This window comes from Hyperolius riggenbachi, chromosome 12, assembly GCF_040937935.1.
Source record: "Hyperolius riggenbachi isolate aHypRig1 chromosome 12, aHypRig1.pri, whole genome shotgun sequence".
Classification (NCBI taxonomy): domain Eukaryota; kingdom Metazoa; phylum Chordata; class Amphibia; order Anura; family Hyperoliidae; genus Hyperolius; species Hyperolius riggenbachi.
Genome location: NC_090657.1, coordinates 12,632,738 through 12,652,358, shown reverse-complemented (window position 1 = coordinate 12,652,358; position 19,621 = coordinate 12,632,738). Strand labels below are relative to the sequence as shown.

The 19,621-nt window shown below is 50.6% G+C and overlaps 1 protein-coding gene across 2 annotated transcripts in view; it reads right to left on the bottom strand.

Annotated features, from left to right (window-relative positions):
* DLX4 (distal-less homeobox 4) overlaps positions 1–19,621 on the bottom strand; it is a 64,555-nt gene that overhangs the window by 5,414 nt on the left and 39,520 nt on the right. For both annotated transcript variants that reach the window (XM_068264442.1, XM_068264443.1), the window contains one exon: positions 18,425–18,618. In XM_068264442.1, the coding sequence (XP_068120543.1) occupies positions 18,425–18,618 (194 nt within the window). The remainder of the gene's footprint in view (positions 1–18,424; positions 18,619–19,621) is intronic.

Sequence of the window (19,621 nt, the reverse complement as noted above, 5' to 3'; positions counted from 1 at the left end):
GCTTCACTACAGTCCTCATCAGCGAGATCTGAGAGGCGGTAACAGGATAGGATCTCGCACATGTGCGCCTGCACCGCTTCACTACAGTCCTCAGCAGCGAGATCTGAGAGGCGGTAACAGGATAGGATCTCACACATGTGCGCCTGCACCGCTTCACTACAGTCCTCAGCAGCGAGATCTGAGAGGCGGTAACAGGATAGGATCTCACACATGTGCGCCTGCACCGCTTCACTACAGTCCTCAGCAGCGAGATCTGAGAGGCGGTAACAGGACAGGATCTCACACATGTGCGCCTGCGCCGCTTCACTACACTCCTCAGCAGCGAGATCTGAGAGGCGGTAACAGGATAGGATCTCACACATGTGCTCCTGCGCCGCTTCACTACAGTCCTCAGCAGCGAGATCTGAGAGGCGGTAACAGGATAAGATCCCGCACATGTGCTCCTGCGCCGCTTCACTACAGTCCTCAGCAGCGAGATCTGAGAGGCGGTAACAGGATAGGATCTCACACATGTGCGCCTGCGCCGCTTCACTACACTCCTCAGCAGCGAGATCTGAGAGGAGGTAACAGGATAAGATCTCGCACATGTGCTCCTGCGCCGCTTCACTACAGTCCTCAGCAGCGAGATCTGAGAGGCGGTAACAGGATAGGATCTCACACATGTGCGCCTGCGCCGCTTCACTACAGTCCTCAGCAGCGAGATCTGAGAGGCGGTAACAGGATAGGATCTCACACATGTGCGCCTGCGCCGCTTCACTACACTCCTCAGCAGCGAGATCTGAGAGGAGGTAACAGGATAAGATCTCGCACATGTGCTCCTGCGCCGCTTCACTACAGTCCTCAGCATCGAGATCTGAGAGGCGGTAACAGGATAGGATCTCACACATGTGAGCCTGCGCCGCTTCACTACAGTCCTCAGCATCGAGATCTGAGAGGCGGTAACAGGAGAGGATCTCACACATGTGCGCTAGTGTTGGGCGAACAGTGTTCGCCACTGTTCGGGTTCTGCAGAACATCACCCTGTTCGGGTGATGTTCGAGTTCGGCCGAACACCTGACGGTGCTCGGCCAAACCGTTCGGCCATATGGCCGAACTAAGAGCGCATGGCCGAACGTTCCCCGAACGTTCGGCTAGCGCTGTGATTGGCCGAACGGGTCACGTGGTTCGGACCCGAACGCGCTCTGATTGGCCGAACGGTCACGTGGTTCGGGTAAATAAATACCCGAACCACGTCATATCTCCGCCATTTGTCTGTGGGTTTAGCTTTGGGTAGGCAGGCAGGGTAGTTCGCGCTCCAGCCACGCTAGCCAGGGTCCCCCCTGTCATTGTGTCACTGCTGGGAACAGTAGTACACCGCTTGCTCAGCCACACTATATAGCATTCTGTTTACTGCCACTCTGTGTACCTCGCTCAGCCACACTATATAGCATTCTGTTTACTGCCACTCTGTGTCTGCTGGGAATAGTAGTACACCGCTTGCTCAGCCACACTATATAGCATTCTGTTTACTGCCACTCTGTGTACCTCGCTCAGCCACACTATATAGCATTCTGTTTACTGCCACTCTGTGTCTGCTGGGAATAGTGGTACACCGCTCGCTCAGCCACACTATATAGCATTCTGTTCACTGTTCTGTGTCTGCTTGGAATAGTGGTACACCGCTCGCTCAGCCACACTATATAGCATTCTGTTTACTGTTCTGTGTCTGCTGGGAATAGTGGTACACCGCTCGCTCAGCCACACTATATAGCATTCTGTTTACTGTTCTGTGTCTGCTGGGAATAGTGGTACACCGCTCGCTCAGCCACACTATATAGCATTCTGTGCACTGTTCTGTGTCTGCTGGGAATAGTGGTACACCGCTCGCTCAGCCACACTATATAGCATTCTGTTCACTGTTCTGTGTCTGCTGGGAATAGTGGTACACCGCTCGCTCAGCCACACTATATAGCATTCTGTTTACTGTTCTGTGTCTGCTGGGAATAGTGGTACACCGCTCGCTCATCCACACTATATAGCATTCTGTTCACTGTTCTGTGTCTGCTGGGAATAGTGGTACACCGCCCGCTCAGCCACACTATATAGCATTCTGTTCACTGTTCTGTGTCTGCTGGGAATAGTGGTACACCGCTCGCTCAGCCACACTATATAGCATTCTGTTCACTGTTCTGTGTCTGCTGGGAACAGTAGTACACCGCTCGCTCAGCCAGAGTATATAGCATTGTGTTTACTGCCACTCTGTGTACACCGCTCAGCCAGACTATATACCATTGTTTACTGACACTCTGTGTACACCGCTCAGCCAGACTATATACCATTGTTTACTGACACTCTGTGTACACCGCTCAGCCAGACTATATACCATTGTTTACTGCCACTCTGATTCTGCTGGGAACAGTAGTACACCGCTCGCTCAGCCAGACTATATAGCATTGTGTTTACTGCCACTCTGTGTACACCGCTCAGCCAGACTATATACCATTGTTTACTGACACTCTGTGTACACCGCTCAGCCAGACTATATACCATTGTTTACTGAAACTCTGTGTACACCGCTCAGCCAGACTATATACCATTGTTTACTGCCACTCTGATTCTGCTGGGAACAGTAGTACACCGCTCGCTCAGCCAGACTATATACCATTGTTTACTGACACTATATAGCAGACTATATAGCATTGTGTGTACACCGCTCAGCCAGACTATATACCATTGTTTACTGACACTCTGTGTACACCGCTCAGCCAGACTATATACCATTGTTTACTGCCACTCTGATTCTGCTGGGAACAGTAGTACACCGCTCGCTCAGCCAGACTATATACCATTGTTTACTGACACTCTGTGTACACCGCTCAGCCAGACTATATACCATTGTTTACTGCCACTCTGATTCTGCTGGGAACAGTAGTACACCGCTCGCTCAGCCAGACTATATACCATTGTTTACTGACACTATATAGCAGACTATATAGCATTGTGTGTACACCGCTCAGCCAGACTATATACCATTGTTTACTGACACTCTGTGTACACCGCTCAGCCAGACTATATACCATTGTTTACTGCCACTCTGATTCTGCTGGGAACAGTAGTACACCGCTCGCTCAGCCAGACTATATACCATTGTTTACTGACACTCTGTGTACACCGCTCAGCCAGACTATATACCATTGTTTACTGCCACTCTGATTCTGCTGGGAACAGTAGTACACCGCTCGCTCAGCCAGACTATATAGCATTGTGTTTACTGCCACTCTGTGTACACCGCTCAGCCACACTATATAGCATTGCGTACTCTGCCAGTCAGTGTGTATATTGCTGGGATCAGTAATACTCCACTCACCGTCAACCACTATATGAGCTCAACATGAGTTCCCCAGAGACCTCCGCTGTGAGCAGCACTCCCAACAACAGCAACAGCCAACGCCCCACGCAAGCTATAACATCCACCCCAGCAGCCAGTGGTCAGCAGCAGCCCTCCCCGGAGGAGAACGTTGTGTCCATCAGTCCGTCGCCAGAGCGATTAATGAGGGCTGCCATTGAGGAGATGATGGGGCCTGATGTGGAGGAGGAGGTCTGGCTCAGGCCAGCATCCCAAGTTAATGTTGAGGACGATGAGGGGTCTGTGTCTGGGGATGTTGGGGTGGCAGAGGTGGTGGGTGGGTCAGACTCAGGAGAAGAGTTGTATGATGAGGATGATGATCGGGACCATCTGTATGTGCCTCAGAGTCCGACCCCGGAAAACATGTTGTATCGTGTGTTTAGGTACTAAAATCTGCGTTCCCTCCCAGTAGTGTTGGGCGAACAGTGTTTGCCACTGTTCGGGTTCTGCAGAACATCACCCTGTTCGGGGTGACTATATAGCAGACTATATAGCATTGTGTTTAATGCCACTCTGTGTACACGGCTCAGCCACACTATATAGCATTGTGTTTACTTCCACTCTGTGTCTGCTGGGAACAGTAGTACACCGCTCACCCGCCACTGTATAGCATTGTGCTCTGTGTCACTGCTGACAATAGTGGTACACCGCTCACCCACCACTGTATAGCATTTCTGTACTGCCACTGTACTGCTGCCAGTCAGCGTGTACTTTAAGGATAAGTGAAATGAGGAAGAAATCCGGTGAAAGAGGGAGGGGCAAGGGAAGAGGTGTTTCCCCTGACGGTTCACGTACAGGCCACAGGGGAGCACCCAAGAAAACCCACTCAATACTGCCCATGTTGTCCAGGACAACAACCCTCACAGATCCAAAAGAACAGGACCAGATAATTACTTGGATGACCTCTCAAGCGTCCAGCAGTGGGTTAAGCAGCACCAGCACATCACGCATGAGGTCCGAGTCCTCAGCCAGTTAAAGTCTGGGCTTTCTTTGAAGACTGCACTGAGGATGTTACCATGGCGATTTGCAAGGTGTGCAAGACCCGCCTGAGCAGGGGGAAAAGTATTAACAACCTCTCCACCACCAGCATGAGCCGCCACATTCTATCCAAACATCCCACTCTGTGGGCAAACGCGGCAGGACAGGGTACCACCAGCAACACTGCCTCCCTTGGGTTCACCAGACTCACCACCAGACCCGCCTCAGCAGCAGCAGTAGCCCAGCCATTGCGTGGTTCACAACATTCACAAACATCAGACGATGCTGACACTGTCACTTTCCGGACTAGTGCTCTTGAGGTCTCCCAGTGTTCATCAAACACAACAACCAACAGCCCTTCGGTGTGCAGCGCTACGGTTGAGTTGTCTGTCTCTGAGATGTTTGAGCACAAGAGGAAATTGCCAGCAAATGACCCCCGGGCCGTGGCAGTAACAGCCAGCCAGCATAGCCAAGCTTCTGGCCTGCGAAATGCTGCCATATCGAGTGGTGGAGACAAACAGCTTCAAGGGCATGATGTCAGTGGCCATCCCACGTTACGTTGTTCCCAGCCGCTACCACTTTGCGCGCTCTGCAGTGCCTGAGTTGCATGAGCACGTGGTCAGCTAAATAACCCGAAGCTTGAAGAATGCCGTTGCCTGCAAGGTTCACCTCACCACTGACACCTGGACGAGTGCGTTCGGCCAGGGTCGATACATCTCCCTTACCGCGCACTGGGTGAACCTTGTGGAGCCTGGCAGCGATTCCTCACCTGCTACGGCGCGGGTGTTGACCACGCCGCAAATAGCTGGATAACAACAGCAGCACCTACCTCTCTGACTCCTTCTCCTCCAACGCATCTCAAAGCTGTACCTCATCCGGAAATGCTAACCCAGCACCAGCAGCAGTAGGATCGTGGAAGCAGTGCAGCACAGCTGTTGGCATGCGTCAGCAAGCGTTGCTGAAGCTGATCTGCCTTGGGGATAAGCAGCACACAGGGGAGGAAATTTGGAGGGGAATAAAGGAACAGACGGATTTGTGGCTGGCACCGCTGGACCTGAAACCGGGCATGAAGCTAGACACCTGGCACGAACTGGCAATGTACGCAATAGAGGTGCTGGCTTGCCCGGCAGCCAGCGTTATGTCGGAACGCTGTTTCAGTGCTGCCGGAGGCATCATCACAGATCGGCGTATCCGCCTCTCCGCAGAAAATGCAGACCGTCTGACTCAAATTAAAATGAATCAATCCTGGATTGGAAACGACTACGCAACACTCCTGGACCCCAACCAAGTAACATGACCGATGAACATCTGGGATGGTTTAGCGTTTCCGGTCCCTGTTTATTGAACCTCTCATCTGTATTACATTTATGACTGCATGGCGGCAAAAAGCATTGCTGCTATATCCGCACGCTTTTTGTCCTCATGCAAGGCCTGGGTTGTTGTGTCTCACAAAGCGTGGCCTTCTCCTCCTGCGCCTCCTCCTGTTCCATCACGTGTGCTGCTGCTGCTGCTGCTGCTGCTGGGTTACCGTTGCCGGTCCCTGTTTATGGAACCTCTTATCTTTATTACATTTATGACTACATGGCGGTACAAAGCATGCTATCCGCACGCTTTTTGTCCTCATGCAAGGCCTGGGTTGTTGTGTCTCACAAAGCGTGGCCTTCTCCTCCTGCGCCTCCTCCTGTTCCATCACGTGTGCTGCTGCTGCTGCTGCTGCTGGGTTAGCGTTGCCGCGTGGTCCCTGTTTATTGAACCTCTTATCTTTATTACATTTATGACTACATGGCGGTACAAAGCATGCTATCCGCACGCTTTTTGTCCTCATGCAAGGCCTGGGTTGTTGTGTCTCACAAAGCGTGGCCTTCTCCTCCTGCGCCTCCTCCTGTTCCATCACGTGTGCTGCTGCTGGGTTAGCGTTGCCGCGTGGTCCCTGTTTATTGAACCACTTATCTTTATTACATTTATGACTGCATGGTGGTACAAAGCATGCTATCCGCACGCTTCTTGTCCTCATGCAAGGCCTGGGTTGTTGTGTCTCAAAGCGTGGCCTTCTCCTCCTGCGCCACCCTCCTCCTGTTCCATCACGTGTGCTGCTGCTGGGTTAGCATTACCGGTCCCTTTTCCTGGAACCTCTTATATGTATTACATTTATGACTGCATGCCGACAAAAAGCATGTTACCTGTGCAAAGAAAACAGACATTTCCCGCATTTAAAAGACAGTTTTCCCTTTGAAACTTTAAAATCGATTTTCTCAAAAACTATAAGCTCTTTTTGCTAAATTTTTTTTTCCTCTTGTACCCACTCCCAAGGTGCACATACCCTGTAAATTTGGGGTATGTAGCATGTAAGGAGGCTTTACAAACCACAAAAGTTCGGGTCCCCATTGACTTCCATTATGTTCGGAGTTCGGGTCGAACACCCGAACATCGCGGCCATGTTCGGCCTGTTCGGCCCGAACCCGAACATCTAGATGTTCGCCCAACACTAATGTGCGCCTGCACCGCTTCACTACAGTCCTCAGCAGGGAGATCTGAGAGGCGGTAACAGGACAGGATCTCACACATGTGCGCCTGCGCCGCATCACTACAGTCCTCAGCAGTGAGATCTGAGAGGCGGTAACAGGATAGGATCTCACACATGTGCGCCTGCGCCGCTTCACTACAGTCCTCAGCAGCGAGATCTGAGAGGCGGTAACAGGATAGGATCTCACACATGTGCGCCTGTGCCGCTTCACTACAGTCCTCAGCAGCGAGATCTGAGAGGCGGTAACAGGATAGGATCTCGCACATGTGCGCCTACGCCGCTTCACTACAGTCCTCAGCAGCGAGATCTGAGAGGCGGTAACAGGATAGGATCTCGCACATGTGTGCCTGCGCCGCTTCACTACAGTCCTCAGCAGCGAGATCTGAGAGGCGGTAACAGGATAGGATCTCACACATGTGCGCCTGCGCCGCTTCACTACAGTCCTCAGCAGCGAGATCTGAGAGGCGGTAACAGGATAGGATCTCACACATGTGCGCCTGCGCCGCTTCACTACAGTCCTCAGCAGCGAGATCTGAGAGGCGGTAACAGGATAGGATCTCACACATGTGCGCCTGCGCCGCTTCACTACAGTCCTCAGCAGCGAGATCTGAGAGGCGGTAACAGGATAGGATCTCACACATGTGCGCCTGAACCGCTTCACTACAGACCTCAGAAGCGAGATCTGAGAGGTGGTAACAGGATAGGATCTCACACATGTGCGCCTGAACCGCTTCACTACAGACCTCAGAAGCGAGATCTGAGAGGCGGTAACAGGAGAGGATCTCACACATGTGCGCCTGCACCGCTTCACTACAGTCCTCAGCAGCGAGATCTGAGAGGCGGTAACAGGATAGGGCGTATCACCCGGCATCAATGACACCCAGCGTATAGGACAACCCCTGACTTTTCAGAAAATTTTCAGGGGTTAACAAGTAGTCTTATACACCAGAATATACAGTAATTATACAGATATTTCCTTGATTACAAACACTGGAGTTACAAATGTACAATGTTGCCTTTGTGTGCAAAATGTACTGTTTAATTTTGTTATTGCATATTGTTTATTTTTACCTGTTACAGTATTATATAAACTGTTGTAAGTAGTTTAAAGCACATTGGAAACAACCAAAACTCATTAATGATACTTTATGTCCAAATTCAGAGTTGTCCTAAAGTAAAACATTTATCCACAAGTACCAGTATGTATAATACAAGAAATTCAACATACAAACAACCTCCCAAAACAGAACCTGTTCGTAAGTAGGGGACGGCTTGTGCAGGCAGTACCTTACTTACAAACACTCGCGTTACACTTCATACATACAAAGTTGTTTTCATGTACAAAAGGTACTGTACTGTTTATGTTGTTTCATATTGTTGTTGTTACATGTTACAGTATTGTATAAACTTTTAAGTAGTTGAAAACAAATTAAAGGCCCATTAAAATAACCCAAAAAATTGTTTATATTATATGGCATGTCCAACTCTAGAGTTGTCCGAAATACTTTATCCACGTTTCACTATAAATAATGTTACTCTGCTTACAAATGAATTCAGTTTACATACAACCTCCCACAACAGAACTAGTGTTGGGCCAACATCTAGATGTTCGGGTTCGGGCCGAACAGGCCGAACATGGCCGCGATGTTCGGGTGTTCGACCCGAACTCCGAACATAATGGAAGACAATGGGGACCCGAACTTTTGTGGTTTGTAAAGCCTCCTTACATGCTACATACCCCAAATTTACAGGGTATGTGCACCTTGGGAGTGGGTACAAGAGGAAAAAAAATTAGCAAAAAGAGCTTATAGTTTTTGAGAAAATCGATTTTAAAGTTTCAAAGGGAAAACTGTCTTTTAAATGCGGGAAATGTCTGTTTTCTTTGCACAGGTAACATGTTTTTTGTCGGCATGCAGTCATAAATGTAATACATATAAGAGGTTCCAGGAAAAGGGACCGGTAACGCTAACCCAGCAACAGCACACGTGATGGAACAGGAGGAGGCGCAGGAGGAGAAGGCCACGCTTTGTGAGACACAACAACCCCGGCCTTGCATGAGGGCAAGAAGCGTGCGGATAGCATGCTTTGTACCGCCATGCAGTCATAAATGTAATAAAGATAAGAGGTTCCATAAACAGGGACCGGCAACGCTAACCCAGCAGCAGCAGCACACGTGATGGAACAGGAGGAGGCGCAGGAGGAGAAGGCCACGCTTTGTGAGACACAACAACCCAGGCCTTGCATGAGGACAAAAAGCGTGCGGATAGCATGCTTTTTACCGCCATGCAGTCATAAATGTAATAAAGATAAGTGGTTCAATAAACAGGGACCACGCGGCAACGCTAACCCAGCAGCAGCAGACGTGATGGAACAGGAGGAGGCGCAGGAGGAGAAGGCCACGCTTTGTGAGACACAACAACCCAGGCCTTGCATGAGGGCAAGAAGCGTGCGGATAGCATGCTTTGTACCGCCATGCAGTCATAAATGTAATAAAGATAAGTGGTTCAATAAACAGGGACCATGCGGCAACGCTAACCCAGCAGCAGCAGACGTGATGGAACAGGAGGAGGCGCAGGAGGAGAAGGCCACGCTTTGTGAGACACAACAACCCAGGCCTTGCATGAGGGCAAGAAGCGTGCGGATAGCATGCTTTGTACCGCCATGCAGTCATAAATGTAATAAAGATAAGTGGTTCAATAAACAGGGACCACGCGGCAACGCTAACCCAGCCAGCAGCAGCAGACGTGATGGAACAGGAGGAGGCGCAGGAGGAGAAGGCCACGCTTTGTGAGACACAACAACCCAGGCCTTGCATGAGGGCAAGAAGCGTGCGGATAGCATGCTTTGTACCGCCATGCAGTCATAAATGTAATAAAGATAAGTGGTTCAATAAACAGGGACCACGCGGCAACGCTAACCCAGCAGCAGCAGACGTGATGGAACAGGAGGAGGCGCAGGAGGAGAAGGCCACGTTTTGTGAGACACAACAACCCAGGCCTTGCATGAGGGCAAGGAGCGTGCGGATAGCATGCTTTGTACCGCCATGCAGTCATAAATGTAATAAAGATAAGTGGTTCAATAAACAGGGACCACGCGGCAACGCTAACCCAGCAGCAGCAGACGTGATGGAACAGGAGGAGGCGCAGGAGGAGAAGGCCACGCTTTGTGAGACACAACAACCCAGGCCTTGCATGAGGGCAAGAAGCGTGCGGATAGCATGCTTTGTACCGCCATGCAGTCATAAATGTAATAAAGATAAGTGGTTCAATAAACAGGGACCACGCGGCAACGCTAACCCAGCAGCAGCAGACGTGATGGAACAGGAGCAGGCGCAGGAGGAGAAGGCCACGGTTTTTGAGACACAACAACCCAGGCCTTGCATGAGGACAAAAAGCGTGCGGATATAGCAGCAATGCTTTTTGCCGCCATGCAGTCATAAATGTAATACAGATGAGAGGTTCAATAAACAGGGACCGGAAACGCTACACCATCCCAGATGTTCATTGGTCATGTTACTTGGTTGGGGTCCTGGAGTGTTGCGTAGTCATTTCCAATCCAGGATTGATTCATTTTAATTTGAGTCAGACGGTCTGCATTTTCTGTAGAGAGGCGGATACGCCGATCTGTGACGATGCCTCCGGCAGCACTGAAACAGCGTTCCGACATAACGCTGGCTGCCGGGCAAGCCAGCACCTCTATTGCGTACATTGCCAGTTCGTGCCAGGTGTCTAGCTTCGATACCCAATAGTTGAAGGGGGCAGATGGATTGTTCGACACAGCTACGTCATCTGACATGTAGTCCTTGACCATCTTCTCCAGGCGATCGGTGTTGGAGGTGGATCTGCACGCTTCCTGTTCAGTGGGCTGCTGCTGCATGGGTGTCAGAAAATTTTCCCACTCCAAGGACACTGCCGATACCGTTCCCTTTTGGGTACTAGCTGCAGCTTGCGTTGTTTGCTGCCCTCCTGGTCGTCCTGGGTTTGCGGAAGTCAGTCTGTCTGCGTACAACTGGCTAGAGGAGGGGGAGGATGTCAATCTCCTCTCTAAAGTCTCCACAAGGGCCTGCTGGTATTCTTCCATTTTGACCTGTCTGACTCTTTCTTCAAGCAGTTTTGGAACATTGTGTTTGTACCGTGGATCCAGAAGGGTATAAACCCAGTAATTGGTGTTGTCCAGAATGCGCACAATGCGTGGGTCACGTTCAATGCAGTCTAGCATGAATTGAGCCATGTGTGCCAGAGTCCTACCAGAATCCTCATCATCCTCTTGTGAGCGTTGTGATAGTTGTTGTGATGCATCATAGTCGTCACCTTCCTCCTGGTCTGCTTCTGCTGACCATTCGCGTTGAATTGTGGAAGTCCAACGTGCACCGCTCTGGCCCTCGTCAGTGGTGGCATGAAATTCCTGCTCCAACTCCAGCTGTTCCTCCTCCTCTTCTTCGTCATAGCTGCTGGGGCCAGCGTTCCCTGAGGCGGATGGCCTGATGTTGGTACCATCACGCTGATCGTTTTCTCCTTCAGATTCCCTCAGTTGCATCATGACAGCTGTTTCCTTGATTTTTAACATCGACCTCTTCAGTAAACACAGCAGTGGTATGGTAATGCTGACTGAAGAGTTGTCACTGCTCACAAGCAACGTGGATTGCTCAAAATTTTGGAGGACTTGGCAGAGGTCCAACATGTTGGCCCAATCGGATCCACAGAAGCTTGGCAGCTGGCCGGATGCGCCTCGGTACTGCGCCGTCATGTACTGGACCACTGCACTCTTCTGCTCGCAAAAGCGGGCTAGCATGTGCAGCGTAGAATTCCAGCGCGTAGGGACATCACACAGCAAGCGATGGTGGGGGAGATTGAAGCGCTCCTGCATCTTGGCGAGTGCCCCCGAAGCAGTACTGGAATTTCTACAATGTTTGGCCACTCGACGCACCTTCAACAGAAGATCGGCCACGCCTGGGTATGTCCTCAGGAACCGCTGAACTACTAGGTTCATCACGTGCGCCAGGCAAGGGATGTGTGTCAGCTTAGCCAACCTTAAAGCGCGAATGAGATTACTCCCATTATCACACACAACCATGCCCGGTTTCAGGTCCAGCGGTACCAGCCACAAATCCGTCTGTTCCTTTATTCCCCTCCAAATTTCCTCCCCTGTGTGCTGCTTATCCCCAAGGCAGATTAGCTTCAGCAACGCTTGCTGACGCATGCCAACAGCTGTGCTGCACTGCTTCCACGATCCTACTGCTGCTGGGTTAGCATTTCCGGATGAGGTAGAGCTTTGAGATGCGTTGGAGGAGAAGGAGTCAGAGAGGTAGGTGCTGCTGTTGTTATCCAGTGGGAGGGACGGCGGTGCAGCTGTTTGTGGCGTGGGCAACACCCGTGCCGTAGCAGGTGAGGAATCGCTGCCAGGCTCCACAAGGTTCACCCAGTGCGCGGTAAGGGAGATGTATCGACCCTGGCCGAACGCACTCGTCCAGGTGTCAGTGGTGAGGTGAACCTTGCAGGCAACGGCATTCTTCAAGCTTCGGGTTATTTTGCTGACCACGTGCTCATGCAACTCAGGCACTGCAGAGCGCACAAAGTGGTAGCGGCTGGGAACCACGTAACGTGGGATGGCCACTGACATCATGCCCTTGAAGTTGTTTGTCTCCACCACTCGATTAGAGTTGGGCCGAACGGTTCGCCTGCGAACGGTTCCATGCGAACTTCAGTGGTTCGCGTTCGCGTCCCGCAGGCGAACCTTTGCGGAAGTTCGGTTCGCCCCATAATGCACATGGAGGGTCAACTTTGACCCTCTACATCACAGTCAGCAGGCCCAGTGTAGCCAATTAGGCTACACTAGCCCCTGGAGCCCCACCCCCCCTTATATAAGGCAGGCAGCGGCGGCCATTACGGCCACTCGTGTGCCTGCATTAGTCAGAGTAGGGCGAGCTGCTGCAGACTGTCTCTCAGGGAAAGATTAGTTAGGCTTAGCTTGTTCCTGTCTGGCTGCATACCTGTTCTGTGAACCCACCACTGCATACCTGTGCTGTGAACCCACCACTGCATACCTGTGCTGTGAACCCACCACTGCATACCTGTTCTGTTCAGTGGACCCGCCACTGCATACTTGTTCTGTTTAGTGAACCGCCACTGCATACCTGTTGTGTTCAGTGAACCCGCCACTGCATACCTGTTCTGTTCAGTGGACCCGCCACTGCATACCTGTTCTGTTTAGTGAACCCGCCACTGCATACCTGTTCTGTTCAGTGGACCCGCCACTGCATACCTGTTCTGTTTAGTGAACCGCCACTGTATACCTGTTCTGTTTAGTGAACCCGCCACTGCATACCTGTTCTGTTCAGTGGACCCGCCACTGCATACCTGTGCTGTGAACCCGCCACTGTATACCTGTTCTGTTCAGTGAACCCACCGCATCAGTGAGCATACCTGTGCAGTTAAGTGAACCCGCCACTGCATACCTGTTCTGTTCAGTGGACCCGCCACTGCATACCTGTTCTGTTTAGTGAACCCGCCACTGCATTCCCTGCACTCTCGCCATGGTGCGCACCAGTAAAGCACGGCCGTCACTACACAAACAGCTGTTTGCGGTGCGTTACACGATGAGTTTGGTGTGTCAGTGTGAAGCAGTACCTTAATTACACTACCTGATTGATGTATACACATGCAAGATGTTTGAAAGCACTTTAGGCCTGTCATTTAGCATTCAATGTGATTTCTGCCCTTAAAACGCTGCTTTGCGTCAAATCCAGATTTTTCCCGGGGACTTTTGGCATGTATCCCACTCCGCCATCCCCCCCTCCAGGTGTTAGACCCCTTGAAACATCTTTTCCATCACTTTTGTGGCCAGCATAATTATTATTTTTTTTCAAAGTTCGCATCCCCATTGAAGTCTATTGCGGTTCGCGAACTTTAACGCGAACCGAACCTTTCGCGAAAGTTCGCGAACCCGGTTCGCGAACCGAAAATCGGAGGTTCGGCCCAACTCTACACTCGATATGGCAGCATTTCGCAGGCCAGAAGCTTGGCTATGCTGGCTGTTACTGCCACGGCCCGGGGGTCATTTGCTGGCAATTTCCTCTTGCGCTCAAACATCTCCGACACAGACAACTGAACCGTAGCGCTGCACACGGAAGGGCTGTTGGTTGTTGTGTTTGATGAACACTGGGAGACCTCAAGAGCACTACTCCGGAAAGTGACAGTGTCAGCGTCGTCTGATGTTTGTGAATGTTGTGAACCACGCAATGGCTGGGCTACTGCTGCTGCTGAGGCGGGTCTGGTGGTGAGTCTGGTGAACCCAAGGGAGACAGTGTTGCTGGTACCCTGTCCTGCCGCGTTTGCCCACAGAGTGGGATGTTTGGATAGCATGTGACGGCTCATGCTGGTGGTGGAGAGGTTGTTAATACTTTTCCCCCTGCTCAGGCGGGTCTTGCACACCTTGCAAATCGCCATGGTAACATCCTCAGTGCGGTCTTCAAAGAAAGCCCAGACTTTGGAGCACCTGCCTCCTTGCTGGCGATTTCTGTTTGCTCCTCTTTTGCCTCTCACTTGAACTTCCACGCTTGTGGTGCCTGAAATAGCGCGCCGCCTACCTTGTGGCACAAGGCGAACTCGTGCAGCAGTGGGTTCTTCAACAGACTCATCTGTGCTGCTGCTACGACGGCGATGTTCTCGTTCACAAACAAAATCTGGGTCTCTGTCCACATTGTCCATACCCTCCTCTTCCATCTCCTCATACTCGTCATATGTCATTGTGGGGGGCCGCCGCCGTGGAGTAGAGCTCCCCAGAACAACCTCTGCGCAGCTCACTCCAACGTCGTCTTCCAGATCTTGTCGGCCGACCTCCTGCAATTGCAACCCCTCCTGCCCAAATTGCTCTGGGATTTGGGTTTCCGAGTCCTCCTCGGACTCGCCTTGTATTTCAGTGCGCGGTGCATTTCCCACAGTTAACGGTTGTGAATCCAGGCACAACATTTCTGGCTGTTCCTCCATTGACCTTTGAAAGGTGGAAGTTTGTTGGGCTGGGAATAGCTCCTGCGAATACCCCATTGTGTCCTGAGGTAATTCATCGGACTGGTTATCTGGCAGTTGTGTGCGTGGTGTCGCTGCCGGTTGTGTCAGCTTTGTGCCCACTGGCTCCTTGTAACTGGCTGAGGACTCGGACCTCGTGCGTGATGTGCTGGTGCTGCTTAACCCACTGCTGGACGCTTGAGAGGTCATCCAAGTAATTATCTGGTCCTGTTCTTTTGGATTTGTGAGGGTTGTTGTCCTGGACAACATGGGCGGTATTGAGTGGGTTTTCTTGGGTGCTCCCCTGTGGCCTGTACGTGAACCGTCAGGGGAAACACCTCTTCCCTTGCCCCTCCCTCTTTCACCGGATTTCTTCCTCATTTCACTTATCCTTACAGTACACGCTGACTGGCAGCAGTACAGTGGCAGTACAGAAATGCTATACAGTACCACTATTCCCAGCAGCGACACAGAGCACAATGCTATACAGTGACGGGTGAGCGGTGTACCACTATTCCCAGCAGCGACACAGAGCACAATGCTATACAGTGGCGGGTGAGCGGTGTACTACTATTCCCAGCAGACACAGAACAGTAAACAGAATGCTATATAGTGTGGCTGAGCGAGCGGTGTACCACTATTCCCAGCAGACACAGAACAGTAAACAGAATGCTATATAGTGTGGCTGAGCGAGCGGTGTACCACTATTCCCAGCAGACACAGAACAGTGAACAGAATGCTATATAATGTGGCTGAGCGAGGTACACAGAGTGGCAGTAAACAGAATGCTATATAGTGTGGCTGAGCGAGCGGTGTACTACTATTCCCAGCAGACACAGAACAGTAAACAGAATGCTATATAGTGTGGCTGAGCGAGCGGTGTACCACTATTCCCAGCAGACACAGAACAGTAAACAGAATGCTATATAGTGTGGCTGAGCGAGCGGTGTACCACTATTCCCAGCAGACACAGAACAGTAAACAGAATGCTATATAGTGTGGCTGAGCGAGCGGTGTACCACTGTTCCCAGCAGACACAGAACAGTGAACAGAATGCTATATAATGTGGCTGAGCGAGGTACACAGAGTGGCAGTAAACAGAATGCTATATAGTGTGGCTGAGCGAGTGGTGTACCACTATTCCCAGCAGACACAGAACAGTAAACAGAATGCTATATAGTGTGGCTGAGCGAGCGGTGTACCACTATTCCCAGCAGACACAGAACAGTGAACAGAATGCTATATAATGTGGCTGAGCGAGGTACACAGAGTGGCAGTAAACAGAATGCTATATAGTGTGGCTGAGCGAGCGGTGTACTACTATTCCCAGCAGACACAGAACAGTAAACAGAATGCTATATAGTGTGGCTGAGCGAGCGGTGTACCACTATTCCCAGCAGACACAGAACAGTAAACAGAATGCTATATAGTGTGGCTGAGCGAGCGGTGTACCACTATTCCCAGCAGACACAGAACAGTGAACAGAATGCTATATAGTGTGGCTGAGCGAGCGGTGTACCACTATTCCCAGCAGACACAGAACAGTAAACAGAATGCTATATAGTGTGGCTGAGCGAGCGGTGTACCACTATTCCCAGCAGACACAGAACAGTAAACAGAATGCTATATAGTGTGGCTGAGCGAGCGGTGTACCACTATTCCCAGCAGACACAGAACAGTAAACAGAATGCTATATAGTGTGGCTGAGCGAGCGGTGTACCACTATTCCCAGCAGACACAGAACAGTGAACAGAATGCTATATAATGTGGCTGAGCGAGGTACACAGAGTGGCAGTAAACAGAATGCTATATAGTGTGGCTGAGTGAGCGGTGTACTACTGTTCCCAGCAGCGACACAATGACAGGGGGGACCCTGGCTAGCGTGGCTGGAGCGCGAACTACCCTGCCTGCCTACCCAAAGCTAAACCCACAGACAAATGGCGGAGATATGACGTGGTTCGGGTATTTATTTACCCGAACCACGTGACAGTTCGGCCAATCAGAGCGCGTTCGGGTCCGAACCACGTGACCCGTTCGGCCAATCACAGCGCTAGCCGAACGTTCGGGGAACGTTCGGCCATGCGCTCTTAGTTCGGCCATGTGGCCGAACGGTTTGGCCGAGCACCGTCAGGTGTTCAGCCGAACTCGAACATCACCCGAACAGGGTGATGTTCTGCAGAACCCGAACAGTGGCGAACACTGTTCGCCCAACACTAAACAGAACCCAATTGTAAGTTGGGATCGTCTGTATATTATTTCTTGTATACTGTATTGCAAATAGTGCTCGTAATATTTACAGCTTTAGCTTGTACTCATGATTAAGAGCACAAAATAATTAAGTTTAATTTAAAGAGAACCTGTAACAATAAAAGTTCCCCTGTGGGATACTCACCTCGGTAGAGGGAAGCCTCAGAGTCCCAATGAGGCTCCCCCCTCCCCTGTAGCTGCAGGCAGTCAAGCGCTGGCTCCCCGAAGTCTCTGGCGATCCGGGCTGGACAAGCCTGACAAGTTGAATTTATTTTCCTTCCCTGGCTCCAGCGGGTGGCGCTGTTGCAGCTCTCAGCACGGCGATAGGCGGAAATAGCCGATCTCTGTCGGGTCCGCTCTACTATGCAGGCGCAGGAGACTTGCGGCTGTGCAGTAGAGCGGCCCGACAGCGATCGGCTATTTCCGCCTATCGCCGAGCGGAGAGCCGATACTACGTCTGCGCTGGAGGCGGGAAGGTAAATATTTACATCCCCGCTGTTCGGAGTGCCTTATATCTTTCATATTGGTTCTACAAACAATAATTACATAGAATAAACATGCTGAAAATAAACTATTCCATAAAAAAAAAAGAAAAAAAAAAAGAAAAAAAAGAAATTTACTTCACTTTTTCTATGAGGATTTTTTTTATATATAAAATTTCAGTCCCATCATCGCAAGACAGACATTTTTGTAGAACTGGGTAAGAAAAGTCAGACATTAAAAACTCAGACCTTTTAAGGCTGGTTTCACAGTGGGACGTTACAGGCGCACGTTAGAGCAGCCTGTAACGCAGCCCACCGCACAGTAATGAAAAATCAATGGGGCTGTTCACAGTGCGGACGTTGCATTACATTGTAACGCTGCGTCACAAGACAACGTACTGCATGCAGTACTTTGGACGCGGCTGAGCCGCGTTAGACTGTGCGCACATGCTCAGTAATGTTGGGGAGGAGCGGAGAGCGGCCAGGCACATGGCTAATTAATATGCACTGCACGTTATGACGTGCAGTGTTTACTTCCTGGAGCAGCCGCTCTGTGCAGCGATTGGCCGGTGGGACCGCGTGATGCCGCATGCGCACAAGAGTGCGCATCACGGCATCACTGACGCCAGAGTGAGCTGCACAACGCGGCTCACTCTGACGTCCAGATCCAGCACCACCAGGCGTTGAGTTAGGGGGACGTTATGCGACCTTAACGCCCCCTCTAACGCAACGTCCTGGTGTGAAATTAGCCTTAAATGTAGGCCAAAGTAAAACGTGGTAGTTACCCATAATCCCTTGCTCTCACCTGAGTCTGGGTTAGGCCAAGCTGCGCTGCTAACTCCGCCCTTTCCGGCAGGGCTAAATACTGTGTTTGCTGGAACCTATGATTGAGGGCCTGCAGCTGTAAACTGGAGTAGATTGTTCGAGGTTTCCTGATTTTCTTTCCTTTCCCATTTATTCGGATTTCTCCATTTTCTATCACAGTGGATTTCTCCAGGTCTGGAAAACAGAGACAAGCATGTTGAGTCCCAACAAAAAGGATATTAAAAATGAGCTTTTACACTTGTCATTATTACGGAATGCCAAACTGGAGGAAGTGAATTGGAAAATAAGGTTGAATGAGGTGGAAATAACTCTTTCCTTGCAGTATCTCTAGAGATTACTTATACAGTCACAAGATGGAAAAACTAAGCATCTGTGGTATATTTATTTGTATATAATGAATGAACAATCCCGCGTGCTGTCATGTAAAGGTCTGCTGTCAGTTTTCAACCATGGCTTGCATCCACTTATGTACTCATTGTCTGCAGTGTGGCTTGACCTATCTCTATTAGCTTGGATTCATGGGTGGAGATACACTCCGCACTGAGGCATGCTGGGGCAATGCCCCCCCCCTGGAAATCATTATGCCCCTCCTCTTTAAGACTTGGGGTTGGCGTACGTTAAAAAGGGGCGCTGGGAAAAAAGGGCGCGGGGTTTTAAACGATAAACATGGATAACATTTAAAAATATAATGTACTATATTTCGTTTAAATATTCGTTTTTATAAAGTTATAAATCATTAAATAATGTTCATGAAATCGGCAATTGTGAAAACGTTAATCTTCCGTTTAAAAAGTGAAATGTATAATAACGTTTAAAAAAAAAATTAGTAAGTAACCCTCCCTGTACCTAGACCCCCGTATTGGTGCCTAAACCTAAGACCCCCCCTGGTGGTGCCTAAACCTAAGACCCCCCCTGGTGGTGCCTAAACCTAAGACCCCCCTGGTGGTGCCTAAATCTAAGACCCCCCTGGTGGTGCCTAAATCTAAGACCCCCCTGATGGTGCCTAAACCTAAGACCCCCCCTGGTGGTGCCTAAACCTAAGACCCCCCTGGTGGTGCCTAATCCTAAGACCCCCCTGGTGGTGCCTAAACCTAAGACCCCCCTGGTGGTGCCTAAACCTAAGACTCCCCTGATGGTGCCTAAACCTAAGACCCCCCTGATGGTGCCTAAACCTAAG